Source organism: Geotrypetes seraphini, chromosome 6 (assembly GCF_902459505.1).
Source record: "Geotrypetes seraphini chromosome 6, aGeoSer1.1, whole genome shotgun sequence".
Classification (NCBI taxonomy): Eukaryota; Metazoa; Chordata; class Amphibia; order Gymnophiona; family Dermophiidae; genus Geotrypetes; species Geotrypetes seraphini.
Genome location: NC_047089.1, coordinates 62,054,891 through 62,074,500, shown reverse-complemented (window position 1 = coordinate 62,074,500; position 19,610 = coordinate 62,054,891). Strand labels below are relative to the sequence as shown.

Sequence of the window (19,610 nt, the reverse complement as noted above, 5' to 3'; positions counted from 1 at the left end):
TGCTCCTCTGAAGATTTGGAGGTTGGCTCTCAGACTATGTGGAGGCCTGGGAACAAATACAGACTGACTTCTGACTCCTGGAGACATTAAAGAGGTTTACAAGATAGTTTGCACCCCTTCTTTCCAACTGTTTTGTGGATCTGCCAATGAGCTGGCCAGAGAAATTGGAAAATGTCCAAGCAACATTAACGCAAGTTGCTAGATATTCAAGCCATAGTACCAGTTCCTTCATAAGACTTGGGCTCTGGCAGATATTCAATATACTTTGTTATGCTCAAGAAAGGCTCAGAAGAGTGGTGACCCATCCTGGATCTCAAATATGTCAATGCAGCCCGAAGAATTCCAAGACTGGTCCATTGTTGCAGCAGTAGAACCAGGAGAATTTTTGGCTGCCATGGATTTGACAGAAGCTTATCTTTACATTCCAATCTTCCTGGAATATAGAAAGTTCCTGAGATTGCATGTGTTGAAGAATCACTGCCAATTCTCAGCACTTCCCTTTGGGCTGGCAACGACTCCCCAAACTTTCTCCAAAGTTATGGGTAGTTACAGAAAATGAATGGGCAAGAGTGAGTGGGAATTGCCACAACATGCTGCTAGACCATCTGGAAATCACAGTAGCCTGGAGGGTTTTTTTTACTCTTGGGAGGGAAGGAATGCTGGCTGGTGGGGGCGGGGGTAGGGGCGCAGGTGCAGGTACATGCTGAAATCTGCTGGTTCGGGGAGGGGGGGTGATGGAGGGGGGGGTTGTGGCAGTGGAGGGGAAGATTACCTGGAGGGCAGGAAGGAGAGTGGTAAGGTACCACAGGAAAAGCAAGGAGAGGAATGATAGAATATAAACCCTCTGGTTTATATTCGAGTTACCATTTTTCCCCTAAAAAAAAAGGGGACAAAAATGGTATCTCTGTTTATACTTGGATAAGTTTATATTTAAGGATTTATGGTAATCACAAATCTCAAAAAACTACTGGCTTCTAAATCTTCTTTTAATTGTGATTTATAAGTTGCTTTTTATGACTTTATAAATAGGCAAATTGCAAAATTTGACTATCCTGGTCACAAACGTAAAGTTTTATAGAAATAAGACATTTCCTATACTTTTTAGGCATGAGCAATTAGGAATTTCACATGCCAGGAACAAAGAGAGAGGCATAATCGAAAGGGACATCTAAGTCCGTTTATGTCCAACTCGCAAGTCGTCCAAAATAAAAAACAGCTTAAGACACATTTTTGAAAAATACATCCAACTTTTTTTTCATTTCAAAAATCATCTAATTATACGTCCTGCCGATCTGATCGTCCAAGCTGCTAAATCATCCATCTTTATACCACATTTTCGCCCAAGTCCAAAACGCCTAGAACAAACCCTGTTGGACGTGGGAGGGGTCTGCAAAGTGATGGACTGCACACCCAGACATGGCACCTAAATAGTGGGGTACCTTACAGGGCACTGCTGTGAACTTCACAAAAAGAGTCCATGTCTTCTCCTCCCTACAGCTCCCTTATAGGTTACGGTGAGCCCCCCAAACCACCTCCAGAATCCCCTAGACCCACTTATCTACCACCCCAATAGCCCTTATGGCTGCAGGAGCCATTTATATGCCAGTACAAAAGGGTTTTGGGGGTGTATAGGGGAGTGCACATGTTTAAGTATCAATGCAGTGATTATAGGGGCTTATGGGCATGGGTCCTCCTCTCTATTAATCCCTAACCCACCCCCAAGATGACTTAAGCCACCTCTGTGCTGGACGACTAAGCTTTCCTATGCCAGGCGGCCAGGTGATGATGGTCTGGAGGTTGAATTTTAAAGGTGTGATTAATATTTTTATGGGGGTGGGGTGGGGTCGGTGATCACTGGGGTAGTGTGTGGGGGTCTTTGTTATGTGTTTTCAGTGCTTATCTGGTGAGTTTAGGTGGGTTTTTGTGACTTAGACCATGTTTTACATGGTTCTGTCCAAGTTCTGGTCCAAGTTCTGTCGATCGTGGGCTGTATAACTTTCGGTTATACATGCTGTACGACTAAGTCTAAGCCGGCTCACGTCCCGCACATCTCCCGCCCTCGACACTCCTCCCAAAATGCCCTGTTTAGCTTTGGTCGTTCAGCGGCACTATGAAGACCTAGGTCGTTTAGAAATACGTCCAAAACCCATTTTTAGTATCGGCACTTGGGACGTTTTTGAGAAATGTTCGTCCAAGTGCTGACTTAGGCAGTTTTTGGATGTATTTCTCTTTCGATTATGAGCCCCAGAGCGTGTTACATAGTGATTTAAATTTGAATTCAGATAATCCAGAGCTCTACTTTGCTAAATCCTACTGAACATAAGAACATAAACATAAGAGTTGCCTCCACTGAGGCAGACCATAGGTCCATCTTGCCCAGCGGTCCACACCCGCGGCGGCCCATCAGGCCTATTGCCTGAAACAGTGGTCCCTGACTAATTTTTTAACTTACCTCTACCTCTATTCTTATCTGTACCTTTCTATCCCTTTGTCCTCCAAGTACCTATCCAAAGCTTCTTTGAAGCCCTGTAGCGTGCTTCTGCTTACTACATCTTCCGGCAGTGCATTCCATGTATCCACCACCCTCTGTGTGAAGAAGAACTTCCTGGCATTTGATCTAAACCTCTCCCCTTTCAATTTCTCTGAGTGCCCCCTTGTACGTGTGGTTCTCCTTAATTTGAAAAGTCTGTCCCTGTCTATTTTTTCTATACCCTTCATGATCTTGAAGGTTTCTATCATGTCTCCTCTAAGTCTCCGCTTTTCCAGGGAGAAAAGCCCCAACTTTTTTAGTCTGTCAGTATATGAGAGGTCCTCCATGCCCTTTATTAGTTTAGTTGCTCTTCTCTGGACTTTCTCAAGTACTGCCATGTCCTTCTTGAGGTGCGGTGACCAGTACTGAACACAGTACTCCAGGTACGGTCGCACCATTGCACGATACAGTGGCAGAATGACTTCCTTCATCCTGGTCGTGATACCCTTTTTAATAATACCCAACATTTTGTTAGCTTTCCTTGAGGCTGAGGAGCACTGCGCCAAAGCCTTTAATGTTGTGTCCACCATCACTCCCAGGTCTCTTTCAAGGTTGCTTACCCCTAGCGGTGAACCCCCCATTTTGTAAGTGAACGTTGGGTTCTTTTTCCCTATATGCATGACCTTGCATTTCCCTATGTTGAAGCTCATTTGCCACTTTTCGGCCCATTTTTCCAGTGTTGTCAGATCTTTTTGGAGATCTTCGCAGTCCTCCATGTTATTGACCTTGCTTTATAGCTTGGTGTTGTCCGCAAATTTAATAACCTCACATTTTGTTCCTGTCTCCAGGTCGTTAATAAATATATTAAACAGGAGCGGTCCCAGTACCGACCCGTGAAATAAATACAATTTCTGATTTCAAGTTGCTTCATTTATTATCTTTGCTCATTATCTATTATTCTTATATGCTATTTGGTACAGCTCTGTTTAATAAATGTATTCTGTACATCTATACCTAATTTAAAAAATTGTTTTCTTTTATTACACCACTTACAGATATATAGTGTATATCTAAATGAACATAGCATAGACATCATTTGTTTGCAAACCAGAACAGTACATGTCTGATTTTAGAATAAAGGCAATATAACTTTGTTTCTGAGCTGAGTCTTATAGTATCTATATATCTCTTCACCTTGCTGCAGTTTTCAGAAATATGGATATAATACAAGGAGTCTATGTCCTCCATCAATTAAAAGACCCAAAAGCAGAACAGCAATACTTCAGAACCGGCGAAAACAGATGATGAAAAAGGTGAGAAGGAGACAAAGCATCATGTTGGACCCTTTGCATAAATATTTATGAATCTGACATATACTATAGGTAATAGAAACATTTGGCTGTAGCTTGTATAACTATATCTCAGTGCATACAATCTGATAAACTATCATCCAGTCATTAGTTATGCATTTTTATACAGAGGGCATGATATTGTCATCTCTGCCACCCATTCTCCCCCTCCCCTAGGTTCAGCTTATTATACAGTGCTGCATACGCTTTTCAGCACTATAGAAATGATTAATAGTAGTAGTATAGCCTTATTTATAATCAGCCACAGCCTTATGATTAATCTGTTGGAAATGCTAGCTCATATCTGTAGCCTGCTTTAAGGAGGGTTAACCACTAAAGAAGGAACAGAGTGCTGTCTTGCACTAGTGAAGCCTGAAATAGGCCTTAAGAACATAAGCAGTGCCTCCGCCGGGTCAGACCACAGGTCCATCCCGCCCAGCAGTCCGCTCCCGCGGCGGCCCAAAACAGGTCAAGACCTGTCTGAATCATCAGAAGGGGCTCCCTTGCCACCTTGGTTTCCCATTTAAGTCCTGCCTTCCTATCGAAGTCCTAGCCCTCCGGTCTTGCACATGCACGACCAGGTTAGTTTATACTCATTACCTGATTTACTTCCTATACTTGTGTTACATCCCAGCTCCTCCCTCAGTATCCCACGATCCCTTTATTCCCAGAGTTCAGTCTTACTTGACATTATTGGCTAGGCCATCCTATTATCCCAGGGCAAGCAGGCAGCCTATTCTCACAAGTGGGTGACATCATCCACGGAGCCCTGATGCGGACAGCCTCGCAAGCAGACTTGCTTGGAGAAACTTAGAAAAGTTTCGAGTTCGCTGCACCGCGCATGCGTGAGTGCCTTCCCTCCCAGCACAGGGCGAGTCTCCTCAGTTCTCAGTTTTCTGTGGAGCCAAGAATTCTGTCTTTGACGCTCTTCATGAAACTTCGTTGCTTCATGCCTTCTCTTCACCGCGGTTTATGTTAGTTATTTCGCGAATTGCTGTGTTCATTTCTTTATTTTCTACTAGCTTTATAGCCCTTTACATTAACGGGTGCTAGAATATATGTGTGTGTCTGTCTTTATTTCTTTCTCTCTGTCTCCTTAGCCGCTTTTTCCTGTCCATTCTCCCTTCTTTTTACCTCCCCTGTGTCCACCACCACCCCTTCACTGCTCCCCTTATCCAGCAGCAGCCCTTCTCCCTTTGTTTTACCTCCCCCCTGTCCATCAGCACCTCTTCCTGCTCCCCCTGTCCAGCAGTAGGCCTCCCTTCATTTCCCACCCCCCGTGTCCATCATCACCTCTTCCTGCTCCCCCTGTCCAGCAGTAGGCCTCCCTTCATTCCCCCCCCCGTGTCCATCATCGCCTCTTCCTGTTCCCCCTGTCCAGCAATAAGCCTCCCTTCCTTTTTTTCCCCCTGTCCATCATCACCTCTTCCTGCTCGCATTTCCCTCCCCCTCCAGGTCCCTGTGCAGCAGTAGCAGCATTTTCCCCCACCCCCTTCCCTACTCTTACCACGATGTGGCCTGCTCCTTTTGGCCCCTCCGCCTTCCATTCCCGCGGTCTAGCCTGCTCCAAGGGCCCCCCCTTGCCCTTATTGTGTTCCCGGCAGGCATGCCCAGCTTCTCCCTGCACGTTACCTTTTTTTCATTCTGTTGCCCTCCCTCGTGTGGCTGCCTGCCTGGTCCCATTGAGCGGCTCGCGGCTGAAGTCTTTTTTTTGGCGCTTCCCTGCCCTGTGTTTGTTTTGGCGTTTGTCTCTTTGGCTGATGTATGTGGATTTTTTTTTTTCTGTGTCTCTCTCTCCTTTTATTTTTTTCTTTCTTTCAATCTTTCTCTATTGCTCCTTGTCTTTAAGGGGTTTTTTTTTTTCCTGTGTGTATCTCTCTCTGTTTGTATATGGAGGTGTCATATGTCACCTATTTTTTTTTTTTTTTTGTAATAACTGAAGTTTCACAGAGTAAGTTTTTTTTTTTTTTTTAATGTATATTACCAGCATTCCCTCCCTCTCTATTTCCCTCCCCCCACACTACTTTCCTGTGCAGCAGCAGCATTTCCCCTACCCCCCCCTTTCCTTCCTGCGGTCTGGTTGGCTCCCTTAGTTCCTTTCCGGCCCCCCCCCCCTTCCCTTCCCGCGGTCCCGACAAACCTGCTACACCAGCAGCGTCTGCAGCACTGTACACACGCTGCATCGGGGCCTTCTACTGCCTTGATTTGCTCTGCTTCTGTGCCAGAGTAAATCAGGGCAGTAGAAGGCCCGAAGCAGCGTGTGTACAGTGCTGCTGGAGTCGGGACCGCAGGAAGGTTTCTAGAGAGTAGCTGAACAGGTCACCGGCAGTCAATGAAGGGCTGCTGTCCTCGGGGGCAGAGCCGCGGCAGGATTTTGAATTTACAGTTTGCGGTCGGGCAGCCGTCCTCGCGCTCCGTCCACCGTGCGCATGGGCTGCCTCTACCCTCGGGTGCGCTCTGCGGCGATGCTTGTGGCTGGGCCGTTGCCGTTGTGAAGGGTCGGCGTGGTGCGGTCTGTATTGTGAGGTGGAGAGCAGGGAAGGGCGCGCATGCGCACTTGTCTTGCCACATCCCGACAGAAAAGGGATCAGGGAACACGCTTGAGGCAAGTGCGCATGCGCGGGCTAGCATTTTATTATTTAAGATATTAAAAAACCCAAACAACCTTTTATTTTTTTGTCAACTGACTGGTGGGGCAGCGGCTATCTTCCCTTCTATGTTCTGGCCAGTAACGGGCTTCAAGAAGTGTAGTCAGTGCCAGCGTGCGATTTCCCTCACGGACCCACACTGCTGGTGTCTTAAGTGTCTCGGACCTGACCATAGTCCGAAGTTGTGCCCGCGCTGTGCTACTCTTCAACCTCAAGCCCTTAAACGTTATCGAGTTCAAGTGGAAAAGCTGTTCAGGATGGACTCTTCGACTACACCTTCGACCTTGGGTCTTGACTCGGTTCAGACTTCAGCTGGGGGTCCTCCTGCTTCCACGACTCCGACCTCGAGTCTCATCAGACCTTTCTCGTTTGGATCATCTTTGGTCTTGAGTACACCTGCTTTATTTTCCCCTGAGCTTCCCTCAGGTCAGATACCTAAGCAGAAGGTTCCTGCAGTGGTCCTCAAGTTATCTAAGCATCAGTCCAAGCCAAAGCATGCTGCTACTGCCACATTGGAGCCTATAGCCTCAGCAAGTGGTCCACTTTCAGACTCGGATCCACAATTGCAGCCCATATTAGAGCAGAAATTTGTTCAGTTACTGACCAAATACATTCCTGCCTCGACTGTTTCCTACAGTCCAGCCTGGGCAATCAGCAGTCTCCCGCGAGGTCAAGTCCCTGCCTGTGCCTCAAGCTGAGTCTACACACTCTATGCAAGGAGTCGAGTCTTTGCGAGTGTCTCGATTGGAATCTTCACACTCTATGCAAGGAGTCGAGTCTTTGCGAGTGTCTCGATTGGAATCTTCACACTCTATGCAAGGAGTCGAGTCTTTGCAAGTGTCTCAACTGGAATCTTCACACTCTGTGCAAGGAGCCGAGTTTTTGCGAGTGCCTCGACAGGAATCCTCACACTCCATGCAAGGAGCTGACTCTTTGGGAGTGCTTCGAGATTCCTCGTTCCAAACCACTGAGTCTGAGGGGTTTCGATCTTTATCCCAGGACAAGCAGGCAGATATTCGCTACATGTGTGTGACGTCACCGACGGAGCCCCCTAGCAGACGTTTCGCAAGCAGATTTGCTTGAAGACCTTCAATCTTGCGATTGGCCCGCGTATGCGCGCGTGCCCCTCCCTCCCGGTCTAGGGCATACGTCTCCTCAGTGTGGCCTCTGTTCAATGTTTTCTGTGGAGCCAGAAGCACTGCTCCCTTGCTACGGGCGATTTCATTGTCCCTCTTGCACCACGGCTTTCTTTTTTGTTTTCATTTAAGTCACTGTGCTCGCGTCTTTTATTTTCTTTCATGTATTTTCGATCGAGCTTCCAGTCTTGCTCTGGTCGCTTGGCTTCGCTGGGCCGCAGCCATCCTCTTGCTTATGTCCCAGCCTCGCTCCGGGTTCAAAAACTGTACTAAGTGCAACCGGGTTATCTCCATCACCGATCCTCATCGTTGGTGTGTTGAGTGCCTGGGTGCGGAGCACCGCGCTGAGTCGTGTCCGCATCGTGCGACTTTACAACCGCGTGCTCTTCGTCAGAGAGTGACCAAGATTCTTCAACTGTTTGGCCCTATGGATCCAACGGGACAGGCCTCAAGCTCGGCCTCGGCCCCGGTATCGGGGTCCTCGGCCTCGGGTAAGTCTTCTCTTGCCTCCTCAGGTGTGCCGGCAAAGAAGCCTAACTCGGAGTCTCATGCGAATGCCGCTTCGTTGGCCTCTTCAAAACATCATTCTAAGCGTGCCTCCTCACGTAGGGAATACTCTTCCTCGAGGTCGCCCCCGAAGGAGCGCACTGCTGCACCCCAGAACCAACCTCCCTTGGTCTCGGTGCCGATGTTCGAGGACATGCTTAAGGCAATCCTTACCTCTCAGTTTTCCTCGGTGGTGAGCCAACTGGTCCCGGCCTCGACCTCGACCCACCCTTCTGACCAGCCTGAGCATACTTCGCTTGAGTCTCGGGGTCGCACGAGTAAGACTCGCAGGATTCCCTTGAGCGATTCTTAGTCCCTGGATTCGGGGCCTGTGACTTTCTGGGGTCCCGTGACGGGGTCCCATTTTTCCCCGGCTACTTTATCGAGGTTCGCTCCAACTAAAACGGTTGTGGTCTTCCCCGCCTTTTTGAGGCAGGTCTCTAACCGTGAAACCCTCCAAGCACACCCTTGTCCTTGAACTGGACTCTACCGTGCATTCTCCCTCGAGGCACCGGGCTACCTCTCGAGGATCTTCTTCGAAGCTGGTGGAAGAATTTTCCTTTGCCCTGTCTTCTCTGGGGCTCCGCATGAGGGTCTCTCGTACTCCGGGGTCCTCTCCGACCCATCTTGTGCGGGGTCATTCCTCGACGCCTCCGAGGCACTTTAGCCAAGCTTCCTCGATCTCCCATTCTCAGGACTCCGAGGCTCCAGTGTGCTACTCGAGGGAGATTTCTCCCTCTTTCTCTGCTGCCCCGAGATCTCATTCGGGATCCTCTCCTGAAGATGAGTCTTCTTCTCGAAACTCTTCCTTCACTCATTTCATTGCTGATATGGTCAAGGCTTTGAACATGGACCTCCAGTCGGAGTCCCATTATACCCAGGAAATTCTGGTGGAGATGGGGGTTTCTCATCCCCCCCCGTGAAGCGCTCCGCTTGCCTTTGCACCAGGTTCTCCGGCAAACTTTCCTGCGGAACCTAGAAACCCCTTATGCGGTCCCAGCTATCCCCTCCAAGTTGCAGTCCCGCTACCGGACGATTCCACTTAAAGGATTCGAGAATTCTCAGCTTTCTCAAAGAAGTTCAACCCCTCGAAGGTGTACGCTGCTGTCCTGCCAGGGCGGGAGGGCCGTACGATGGACAAGTTTGGTCGCCGTCTTTATCAAAACTCGATGATGGTGAACCGTGTCCTCAACTATAACTTTATCTATAAGTCCTATCTCTGGTTCTGTGTGAAAGCCCTCCACTCATTCCGGGCGGACATGCCGGATTCTTGTCGTCAGGAGTTTCGTCTCCTCGAGGAGACTCTCTCCCAGCTCCGGCTCTATATGTTCCAGGCAGCTTATGACGCCTTCGAGTTGTCCTCGAGAATCACGGTTTTTGCGATCACCATGCGTCGCCTCACTTGGCTCAGAATTATTGATATGAATCCGAATCTCCAGGATTGTCTAGCCAATCTCCCTTGCGTGTGTAATGAGCTTTTTGATGATTCCATCGAGGCGGTCATTAAGCGCCTCTCAGAGCATGAGCGGTCCTTCGCCTCATGGTGCGTCTGAAGCCGAAGACCCCTCCGGCCCGGCAGTACAAGATTCCTCTCCAGAGGTATCCACAGAAAAGTACTCCTGCGTTCTCTCGGCCTCCTTCGAAGCGGCCGCAGCAACAGCGACAGGCTAAGGTCCAGCCGCCAGCTCCGGCGAAACCTGGGCCGTCTTTTTGACAATTCCAGTTTGAGCCTTCGGGCTCCCTTCATGCTGAAGACTTCTCCCCTCCCTATCAGGGGGCGTCTCCATCATTTCTACCCACAGTGGGAAAGCCTTACCTCTGACAGTTGGGTGCTTTCCATCATCCGGGAGGGCTACTCCCTTCACTTCAGTCACGTACCCCCAGACCTTCCGCCAAAAGAGTTTCCTTCGGGCCGGTCTCAGCTGCCCCTCCTTGTACAAGAGACTCGGGCACTTCTTCGCCTCCGGGTGGTCGAGGAGGTTCCTCCGGACCAGTGGAATACGGGGTTCTACTCCAGGTACTTTCTGGTGCCCAAGAAGATGGGGGATCTGCGTCCGATCCTGGACCTCCATGCTCTGAACAAATGTCTGGTCAGGGAACGGTTCAGAATGCTCACCCTCCCTACTCTTTATCCCCTCTTGGACGAGGGGGACTGACTGTGCTCACTGGACCTCAAAGAGGCGTACACGCACATTCCGATACACCCGGCCTCTCGCCGGTATCTGAGATTCTGGGTGGGGGATCTCCATCTCCAGTATCATGTTCTTCCCTTCGGCCTGGCGGCTTCTCTGAGGGTTTTCATGAAATGCCTGGTTGTGGTAGCTGCGGCTCTGCGTCTCCGCGGCCTGCAGGTGTTTCCCTACCTCGACGACTGGTTGATCAAAGCGTCCTCTCGCCAGGAAGTTCTGCAAGCGACGAATCATACCATCTTGCTGCTTCAGAGTCTCTCAGAAAATATAGAAAGAGGGTATTTTATCAAAAATGTTTTCAAATTATAAATACCATAGAACTCTGCTCAGAGACATGAAGGCTGATTTCTCCACCTCACCCACCAATCATTGCAGTGTTCGGTATTACTTAACTCCAGAGGTGTTTTTATATTGTATTCTATTTGCTAGCTTATACAGCTATGCTAAAGCTTATAACTCAATTTTGTAGTAACAAATGTTGGTACTTAGCTTAAACAGCTAACTGGTTCCGACGTGCCACGTTTTAGTACTGCGTCATGGAACCGACAGAATACTAAATTCACATGGAGGTGAAGTCTCTGAAACAAGGAGGTATGGAATCCTGCATCATTTAGCTTTAGTTTGAGTTCCTTTTTCCCGTTTTGAGGCCCGATCTCCCAAGATCCTCTTGCAATTTAGTAATTTTGAGTCATCAGAAAATTTAATTATCTCACTAGTTATTCCCAGCTCTAGATCATTGATAGCGATAACGACTGATAACGACCCCAGACTACAAATCGTTCAGAAAAGAAATAAAAATCATGCTATTCAAGAAATCCTTGAAGACAAACTAACACTGCAAGACTTGTCCCAATTCTTTGAAGCAACCCGCTCTGCTCCTCAATTCCTCTGGAAATTGCCAGATACACAACTCTTTTTGTAATCCACCTTGAACCGCAAGGTAATGGCGGAATAGAAATCACTAATGTAATGTAATGTTCTTCAGTCATTGTAGAGATTACCAGGCCGAGGGGCTGGATGTTCTGGTACAGGCTTGGCTGACGGCGGCCTCATGTATGTCTTTCCTCCATGGCCACCAGTGGGCATTGTTTTTCTTCACATTGCTCAGCATGCAGGCCATGTGATCCGGACTGGCTCAGGCACCCATTGTATGTAGATCTGATGCATCTTCTCATGGCAGATCCTCTTCCTCTGCCTCTCTTGCCTGACCTTCTTATTCAAAGTCCATTCTCATGTTCGATCCAGGTCCCTTTTGTCTTATGGCTTGGATCTTGAAAGGGAACACCTAAGTAAGAAAGGATATTTTAAAAAAGTGATCTCCACCTTCTTGGGTTCTTGGAGACTTTCCACCTCTCAGGCTTATGTGCACATTTGGCATCTCTTTGAAGAGTGGTGGTCTGCTCGTGATGTGGTTCCCCTTTGAGCATCTTTGCTGAACATCTTGGAGTTTTTGCAGGATGGCCTGGAGCAGGGCATTGCCTAGTCCTCCCTAAGGATTCAGGTTGCGGCCTTGTCGTCTTTTTGCTGTCTGTTGCATGGTCAGTGTTTGGCCTCTTCTCCGGATTTGATTCATTTCTTTAGAACAGTGAAATTGCTCCGGCCTCTAGTTCGTCCTTCGGTTCCAGCTTGGGATCTCAATTTGGTTCTTTCCGTACTCATTCATCCTTCTTTTGAGCCTCTTGGCTCCTGCACATTGAAGGACCTTACTCTTAAGGCAGTGTTCCTTGTAGCCATTACTTCTGTGAAACATGTTTCTGAACTGCGGGCCTTTTCGTGTAGGCCTCCCTTCCTGGAGTTCTCTAGGGAGTGGGTCATGCTGTGGCCAGTTCCCTCCTTTCTTTTTTTTTTTCCAGGGTATGGAAGGCTTTATTAGAAATGGATGAGGCAAGACCTTTACTTGTTCATTCTTAAGTATTTCTCTTTGTTCATCTTAAGACTTTAGCATAACTCAGCAATGTAAAGATTCCCTCCAACTCCAGCAACAGCCACCAACTTTCCACAGCATGTGACATCCAAAGTTTGTACTGTTTATCTTGTCTGTTTTATAATCTATAGCACAAGCACTATAGGTTCCACTTCCTCCAGCAATGACTAAATTCTTATTACAGAACTTTGCTGTATAGATAAATTCCCCATGAAATAATCTTCCTGGGAAAGGAATGTTTTTTTCTAGTTGTGCGGATCAATAATCCCACAGTTGCAAGGCATTGCGTGCAACCTATGAACCAGTCAATACCTTGTTATCCTTGATATCAATACTGGGGCCACAAATATGAGGTCCATTTATCACTCTTCATGCTTCCTTTGCCATTCGCTTGTCCCAAATTTTTATGGAATTGACCCAGCCTCCTGTGAGAAAGATATGATATTCATTAGGGTGAAACTTCAAGTGAATGACCACTAGTTAGAGCAGGGGTAGGGAACTCCAGTCCTCGAGAGCCTTATTCCAGTTGGGTTTTCAGGATTTCCCCAATGAATATGCATGAGATTTATTTGCATGCACTGCTTTCAATGCATATTCATTGGGGAAATCCTAAAAACCCGACTAGAATATGGCTCTCGAGGACCGGAGTTCCCTACCCCTGAGTTAGAGTAAGATCATCAGAGTTCATGATATCTGGACCTTCAAGGATATGAAGAATTTCATTGGTGCGACTGTCATACCAGCGGATATGCCTATCCTTGCCAGCTGTGGCATAGACGCTGCCATCCAAGCAGAAATCTAGGGCATTGATTTCATTCCCATTTTCTGAGAAAGAAATAACATTTGTTTTTGTTTTTTTTATAATTTTTATTTATTAAATTTTCATTCTTACAATAAATGAATAGCATAATACTTAATTTATAATAATTATAGTTGTATGTACAATATCATATTATATATATGAATCCCTTTCCCCTGTTATTTGTTTTTTCATTTTTTCTCATATTAATTTCTATGTTTCCCACCCTAACCCTATATTATTATTATCAATGTGTTAAGATATCTGATCTTTAGAATATTTAGTCAATGGATCCCATATTTTCTTAAAATTTTTTATATTTCCTTGTTGCAATGCCAATATTTTCTCCATTTTGTAAATGTGACACACCGAGTTCCACCAGAATGTATAATTTAGCTTGGTATAATCCTTCCAATTTTGTGTGATTTGCTGCATGGCAACTCCTGTCAATATTAAAAGCAATTTGTTATTATTTGCTGATATTGGACTTTGTGTTCTCATTGCAGTACCAAATAATATGGTATCATATGATAGACCAATTTGATTTTCTAGTAATATGTTAATTTTGGGGCCAAATTAAATTCCAAAAGGCTTTTATGTAAGGACAAAATAAAAATTAAATGATCTAATGTCCCTATTTCTATTTTACAATGCCAGCATCTATTAGATCTTGTATTATCTATTTTTTGCAAGCGCGTCGGGGTCCATAACACTCTATGTAATAAAAATATCCATGTTTGACTCATAGATGCTGACTTTGTTAATCTTAATCTCCAGGACCAGAATCTTGGCCATTGAGATGCAGAAATTGTCTGTCCAATCTCAATGCTCCAAATATCCCTAAGTCCAGTTTTCTTTTTTTTATTTAGAAATCCATATATTAATTTATACCATTTTGCGGCTTGGTGTCCCAAGAAATCCGCCTGGAAACATAAAATTTGCAAACTATATTGGGTATTAAGATTTTTCCATTCAGGGAACCCTACCTGAATGGCTTGCTTCAATTGCATCCATTTAAAATATTGTGTTTTATTTAGTCCAAATTTATTTTGTAATTGTGAAAAACTAAGCAAGGAACCTTCTGAAATGACATCATTCAATGTTCTTATTCCTGCTTTTATCCATTGTTTCCAGACGATTTTAAATCCGCCAATTCTAATTCTGGAGTTTACCCATATTGATTGATTTAGAGATTTAGCTATTGGTTCTGGTGATAGGTTGTTGATTCAATGTCATAAATAGAAATTATGCCATCGGCCCCTGCAGCTACAAGTAGTTTACTGCTTAATGGATGATAACTCATTGCAGTTATGGCTTGTTATGTACGATGACCTGAATACAATGTTGATTTTAGAGGTCCTGTTTCCATATGTACAATCTGGATGGCTCCATTTACAAATCCAACAGCTAGTTGCTTTCCATTAGGGGAGAAATGCAGGCTGTAGATGCTGTGAAAATCTTTACAGAGAGGAACATGATATCGGACATAAAGCCCAGACTGTTGCTTGTCTTCATCTTCCTCATATCCTTCTAAACTCTCATCTGAGCTCCCCAGTTCCTTAGATAACAAGATAGCTTCTTTTATCATCCGTGACATGTTGATAAAGATCTAACTCCAGTTTTTGACTTCATACAAATCTCAGGTGGACACTTTGACCTCCCGTTGATGCCATTCCCGCTCCTTTCTTCCGAAGATTGTTTCTCCTTTTCATGTCAACCAGTTTGTTGCCCTTCTGGTCTTAGGTGGTCGGGAGGGCTCTTTAGAACAGAGGCAGTTGCGCAAATTGGATGTCCATTGGGTCCTTCGCGCTTACGTTCAGCCGGACCCAGGAGTTCAATCAGTCAGATCGTCTTTTTGTCCTTCTCACAGATCGTTGTAAAGGGGATGGTGCTTCTAAAGCTATGATTGCTTGCTGGATCAAGAAGGCTATCGCTTTGGCGTACCTTCTTCAAAAGAAACCTGTTCTGGATTTTCTCAATGCTCATTCCACTCAGGGTCAGGTAGCTTCTTGGTCTGAGTCTTCTCTTGTGCCTCTGGTGGTCTTCTCTTGTACATCTGGTGGTCTTCTCTTCATTCCTTTGTTCACCACTACCATGTGGACATTCAGGCGCGTCAGTATGTGGTGTTCAGTGAGCGTGTTCTTGTGGCCCTTCAGGGGTCCCACCCATGCTTTGGTATATCCTATCCATTCTGTGTTGGTCTGGAGGGATGATAAAGAAGGAGAAATTAGGCTCTTACCTACTCATTTTCTTTCTTTTAGTCCCTCCAGGCTGGCACAGACCCAGCCCTGTCATTTTATTTGGTGTTTTTCATGAAGAGTACGTTTTTTTTCTGTGGTATCTTTGTTTTGATTTTTGGGGGAGTATAGTGAGAGCAGCGGCATTTGGTTTGTCAGACTTAGCTGGCGAACTGTGGGGACACTTTGAAGGTTCTTGTTCTAATCAGTATCCAACAGTGTCTCCCTGTCCAATCCAGACAACTGCTTTGTCTTCTCCATATGAGAGTAGAGTTGGTGTGTTTATAGTTTTTTAGTTTATAGTTTATAGTTTTTTAGTTCTTAGTTCCTGCTTAGCTATTTATCAAACTGATTGTGGATGGGACTGCACAGTGTTCTCAATCTCCACCTGCTGGCAGAGAAGCATAAACCCCATCCATTCTGTGTCTGTCTGGAGGGACTAAAAGAAAGAAAATTTGCAGGAAAGAACCTAATTTTTCCTTCTCAGTTTTACAGTTTTCTTCATAATTTAAAAAAATATTGTGTTCTTGATCAACATAAATTCTGGATTTTCAGGCTAAATTCCAAAACTTACGTATTCATTAATCATTATCAGGAGTGCAGCCTGGGAATATCTGAAGATCAGCATGCCTGATGGAACAGGATGTTAACTAAAAACCAAATCTCCAGCACAAGGTTACTGAATGACTAGACCTAAGGAATGATTACTAGAACGCAGCTAACTGACCAGTGGATCTGGAAGAGTGCCAAATTTCATAAAAGAAAACCGAGGCTACAGTACCCAGTAGTGTGGGCCTAAGGGGGAACCAGGTGCAGATAGCACACTAGAACCCATGTGACCTTCTATTACCACCTGATTGGCACAGAATGTACAGGGGAATTTGTTTCCTGATCATTTGCAAAACAAGCCTAACCCTAAATCCTATCCCAATAATAGTATAATTGGGGTTGTCATACTCTAGCCACGTCCTTAATTCCTATGAGCGTCTTTTAATTCCTATGAGCATCAGAGCAACATCAGAGCATTCAGCTGTGTTAAAAACGTTTAGCGCAGCTTCATAAAAGGAGTCCAAAATTAGGCTTAAATAAGACTTGTCACCTTTCTCAATTTTAAATCGGACTCTGATTTTGTAACCCATATGACTAAAATCAGTTGTTTCTGTATTTTGACGATCCAAGTTTCCAGTAAACCAAATTTTAAAATGAACAATTGATATTTGCATTAATAAACTGTTGTCAAACTTTGTTTTTTTAATTTTTCTCACAATTTTGAATCTTCAATTGTTGAATTATGCTGTTACTTGAAACGGTATATCTCTGCCAAATGAATTGATAGAAAGATGTGGTTTGTTGCATTTGAATCAGCATCTTATTGATTACTTAGCAAGCTGAATAACTCAATTTCTAAGACTTGGTCCCTTTTCTTGGATTATGACAAATATTTATTTATTTATTTATTCAATATTATATACCGTTCTCCCAGGGGAATGGTTTACATGAATTTATTCAGGTACTCAAGCATTTTTCCTTGTCTGTCCCGGGAGGCTCACAAACTATCTAACTAGTCTTATAGCCCGTTACATTAATGGGTTCTAGAATATATGTGTGGGTGTCTCTCTTCATTTCTTTCTCTCTCACTCCTTAGCCGCTTTCTTTCTGTCTTTCTTTTTCCTTGGCTGTCCATCACCACCCCTTGCCTGCTCCCCCTGTCCATTCTCCCTTCCTTTTACCTCCCCTGTGTCCACCACCACCCCTTCACTGCTCTCCTTATGCAGCAGCAGCCCTTCTCCCTTTGTTTTACCTCCCCCCTGTCCATCAGCACCTCTTTCCTTCTCCCCCTGTCCAGCAGTAGGCGTCCCTTCCTTTTTCTCCCACCCTCCTCCTTATCCCTATGATTCACTTACTTTGCTCTGCCCCTGATCAGAGGTTCCTGACAGTCGCCCAGTTGCACCCATTGGAAAAGTTCCTTCTGCCGCATCCCGCACCCCTCCTAACACGACTCCCGCTGTCTTTCTTTCTGTCTGTCTCTGTCCCTGGCCCCCTTTGTCTGTTTGTCTTTCTGTATATCTCCTGCCCCTGTGTCTTTCTTCTTTTCTTTCTGTCTCCTTCTCCCTCTGTCTGTCTGTCCGAAGCAGCATTCCCTCCCCCTCCATTTCCCTTCCCCCACACCAGTTCCTGTGCACCTGCCCCTGTCTTTCTTCTTTTCTTTCTGTATCCCTTCCTCCCTCTGTCTGTTTGTCCAAAGCAGCATTCCCTCCCCCTCCATTTTTCTCCCCCCACACCAGTTCCCTGTGCACCTGCCCCTGTGTCTTTCTTCTTTTCTTTCTGTCTCCCTTCCTCCCTCTGTCTGTCTGTCCAAAAGCAGCATTCCCTCCCCTTCCATTTCCCTCCCCCCACACCAGTTCCCTGTGCCTGTATTAGCGTTTCCTCTACCCCCTTTCCCCTTCCCACAGTCGCGACTACAAACGCGGGGCCCGAAGCAGCGTGTGAAGACTGCTGGACATGCTGCTTAAATCGCCAGTCGGGCCCGCGGTAAGGGAAGAGGGGGGGGGGGGCAAATGAGTCGGGTCCCGGGCAGCGGAAAGTTGCTGGTCTCCTCGGTGGGGGCGCTGAGTGGCCGCGATCCCTCTCCTCCCAGACACCCCCCCTCCACTGGAGGAACGGATATCGGCGGTTACAGCCGCTGGCTTCGGCGTCTTCTATCCACTGCGGCCAACCCTAGCGGAAAGAGGAAGTAGTCAGAGAGGGCGGCCCGCAGTGGACAGAAGACAGCAAAGCCAGCGTTCTCTTCATTTAAAAGCGGATGAGCCGGCGAGAAGGAGGAGGTGGTGGTTTTGGCAGTGAGTGAGGGCGGGAGGGGGGAGTCGCCGGCTGTGCTGTGCTTTCCCAATCGCAGTGGCACTGCTGTTGGTGTCAGAGCTCGCCGCCTTCTCTGACCTTCACCGGGCCCTTTGAAAGCAGCGCTAGGTGGAGAGTAGGGAGGCTGTTGTGAGGTAATACGCGCGCATGCGCACTCGTGCGGCCACATCCCGACAGAAAAGGGATCAGGGAACACGCTTGTCGCGAGTGCGCATGCGCGGGCTAGCATTTTATTATATAGATGTACTTGGGGCAATGGGGGTATTAAGTGACTTTCCCAGGGTCACAAGGAGCAGCATGGGTTTGAACCCACAACCTCAGGGTACTGGGCTATTCTTTCCCATCAGTGACTAAAGAATGTGATCCCTCGGTGTGACAACTAACAGAGGCTTAGCTTGTACACATGAGATTTGAATGGCTAAATCCTAGAATAATTTTTTTGAATATCATCCTTATATGTGTTATGCCTGTTTGTGCTATGCCTTCTTTTTCTGATTAAAAAATTCATAATCTATAAATTATTTATTTGGCATGAAAACTTTTAGTCTTTGTTGCTTGATATAAGGATGTAACACAGCTTTGTTTTATTCTTAGGGGACTGCTAAACTCATGCAAGCCAGCTCAGAAGATGAAGATGTCCTCCTTTCCCAACAATCACCCAAAACAAAATTATCCATCAGGACAAGGAGAGCAAACAGTAAATCTGAATATTTGCAATATACATTCATAGATTGGTGATGCATCTTTTGATTTTGAGTGTGCTACCTTTTGTATATTGTTTTAAGTGCTAAGGTGCCACATTTAGGAGTGTGCATTTGTGCAAGCTATTGACATGGCATAAGTGGGCACACAAGTTCAAAGTTTTATGGGTGAGAAGTAGAATTATGAACTAAATTCAATACTGTATGGGTAACCAGTATAGCTGAAAAATTAAAGGTGTAACTGAATCAAAGCTTTTTTTTTGTTTTAAATTATGGCACCTATAATAAATTTGCTCCTTTTGATTTAGTGGCTACTTCTTGTAGCCAGTTATATTTTTGTATTTGTTTTGCAGACACTGCAATGTGAATTTTGTCACTCTCTGTAGAGAATGAGGCTAATAATATAGTACTTGTTTTGATATTGTCTTGGTACTCTTGGAGAAAGAGTAGTTGTGGCTCATGGCATAGAATCCTAGCACTGTTTCTGACCAGGAAAGGAGCAATGAGCAGGCCAAAGCACTGGTTTATTGTGCTGATTTCAGCCACATGGCAACTGACTCTCCAGTCACTCAACATCTGAGAGAATCTGCAGTTCTAGACTACATAATGCCAGTCTGTATATAACTCTGAAGCACAGGCAGCAGAATACTTTTTTGTTTGGGGGGGCCCAAAAGCTCCACCCTAGACCAGGGATCTCAAAGTCCCTCCTTGAGGGCCGTAATCCAGTCGGGTTTTCAAGATTTCCCCAATGA

The 19,610-nt window shown here is 45.8% G+C and overlaps 1 protein-coding gene across 1 annotated transcript in view; it reads left to right on the top strand.

Annotated features, from left to right (window-relative positions):
- Nucleotides 1-19,610, top strand: part of SETDB2 (SET domain bifurcated histone lysine methyltransferase 2) — a 273,867-nt gene that overhangs the window by 74,107 nt on the left and 180,150 nt on the right. Inside the window, exons 10-11 of the mRNA XM_033949980.1 lie at nt 3,675-3,783; nt 18,752-18,854. Of these exons, the coding sequence (XP_033805871.1) occupies nt 3,675-3,783; nt 18,752-18,854 (212 nt within the window). The remainder of the gene's footprint in view (nt 1-3,674; nt 3,784-18,751; nt 18,855-19,610) is intronic.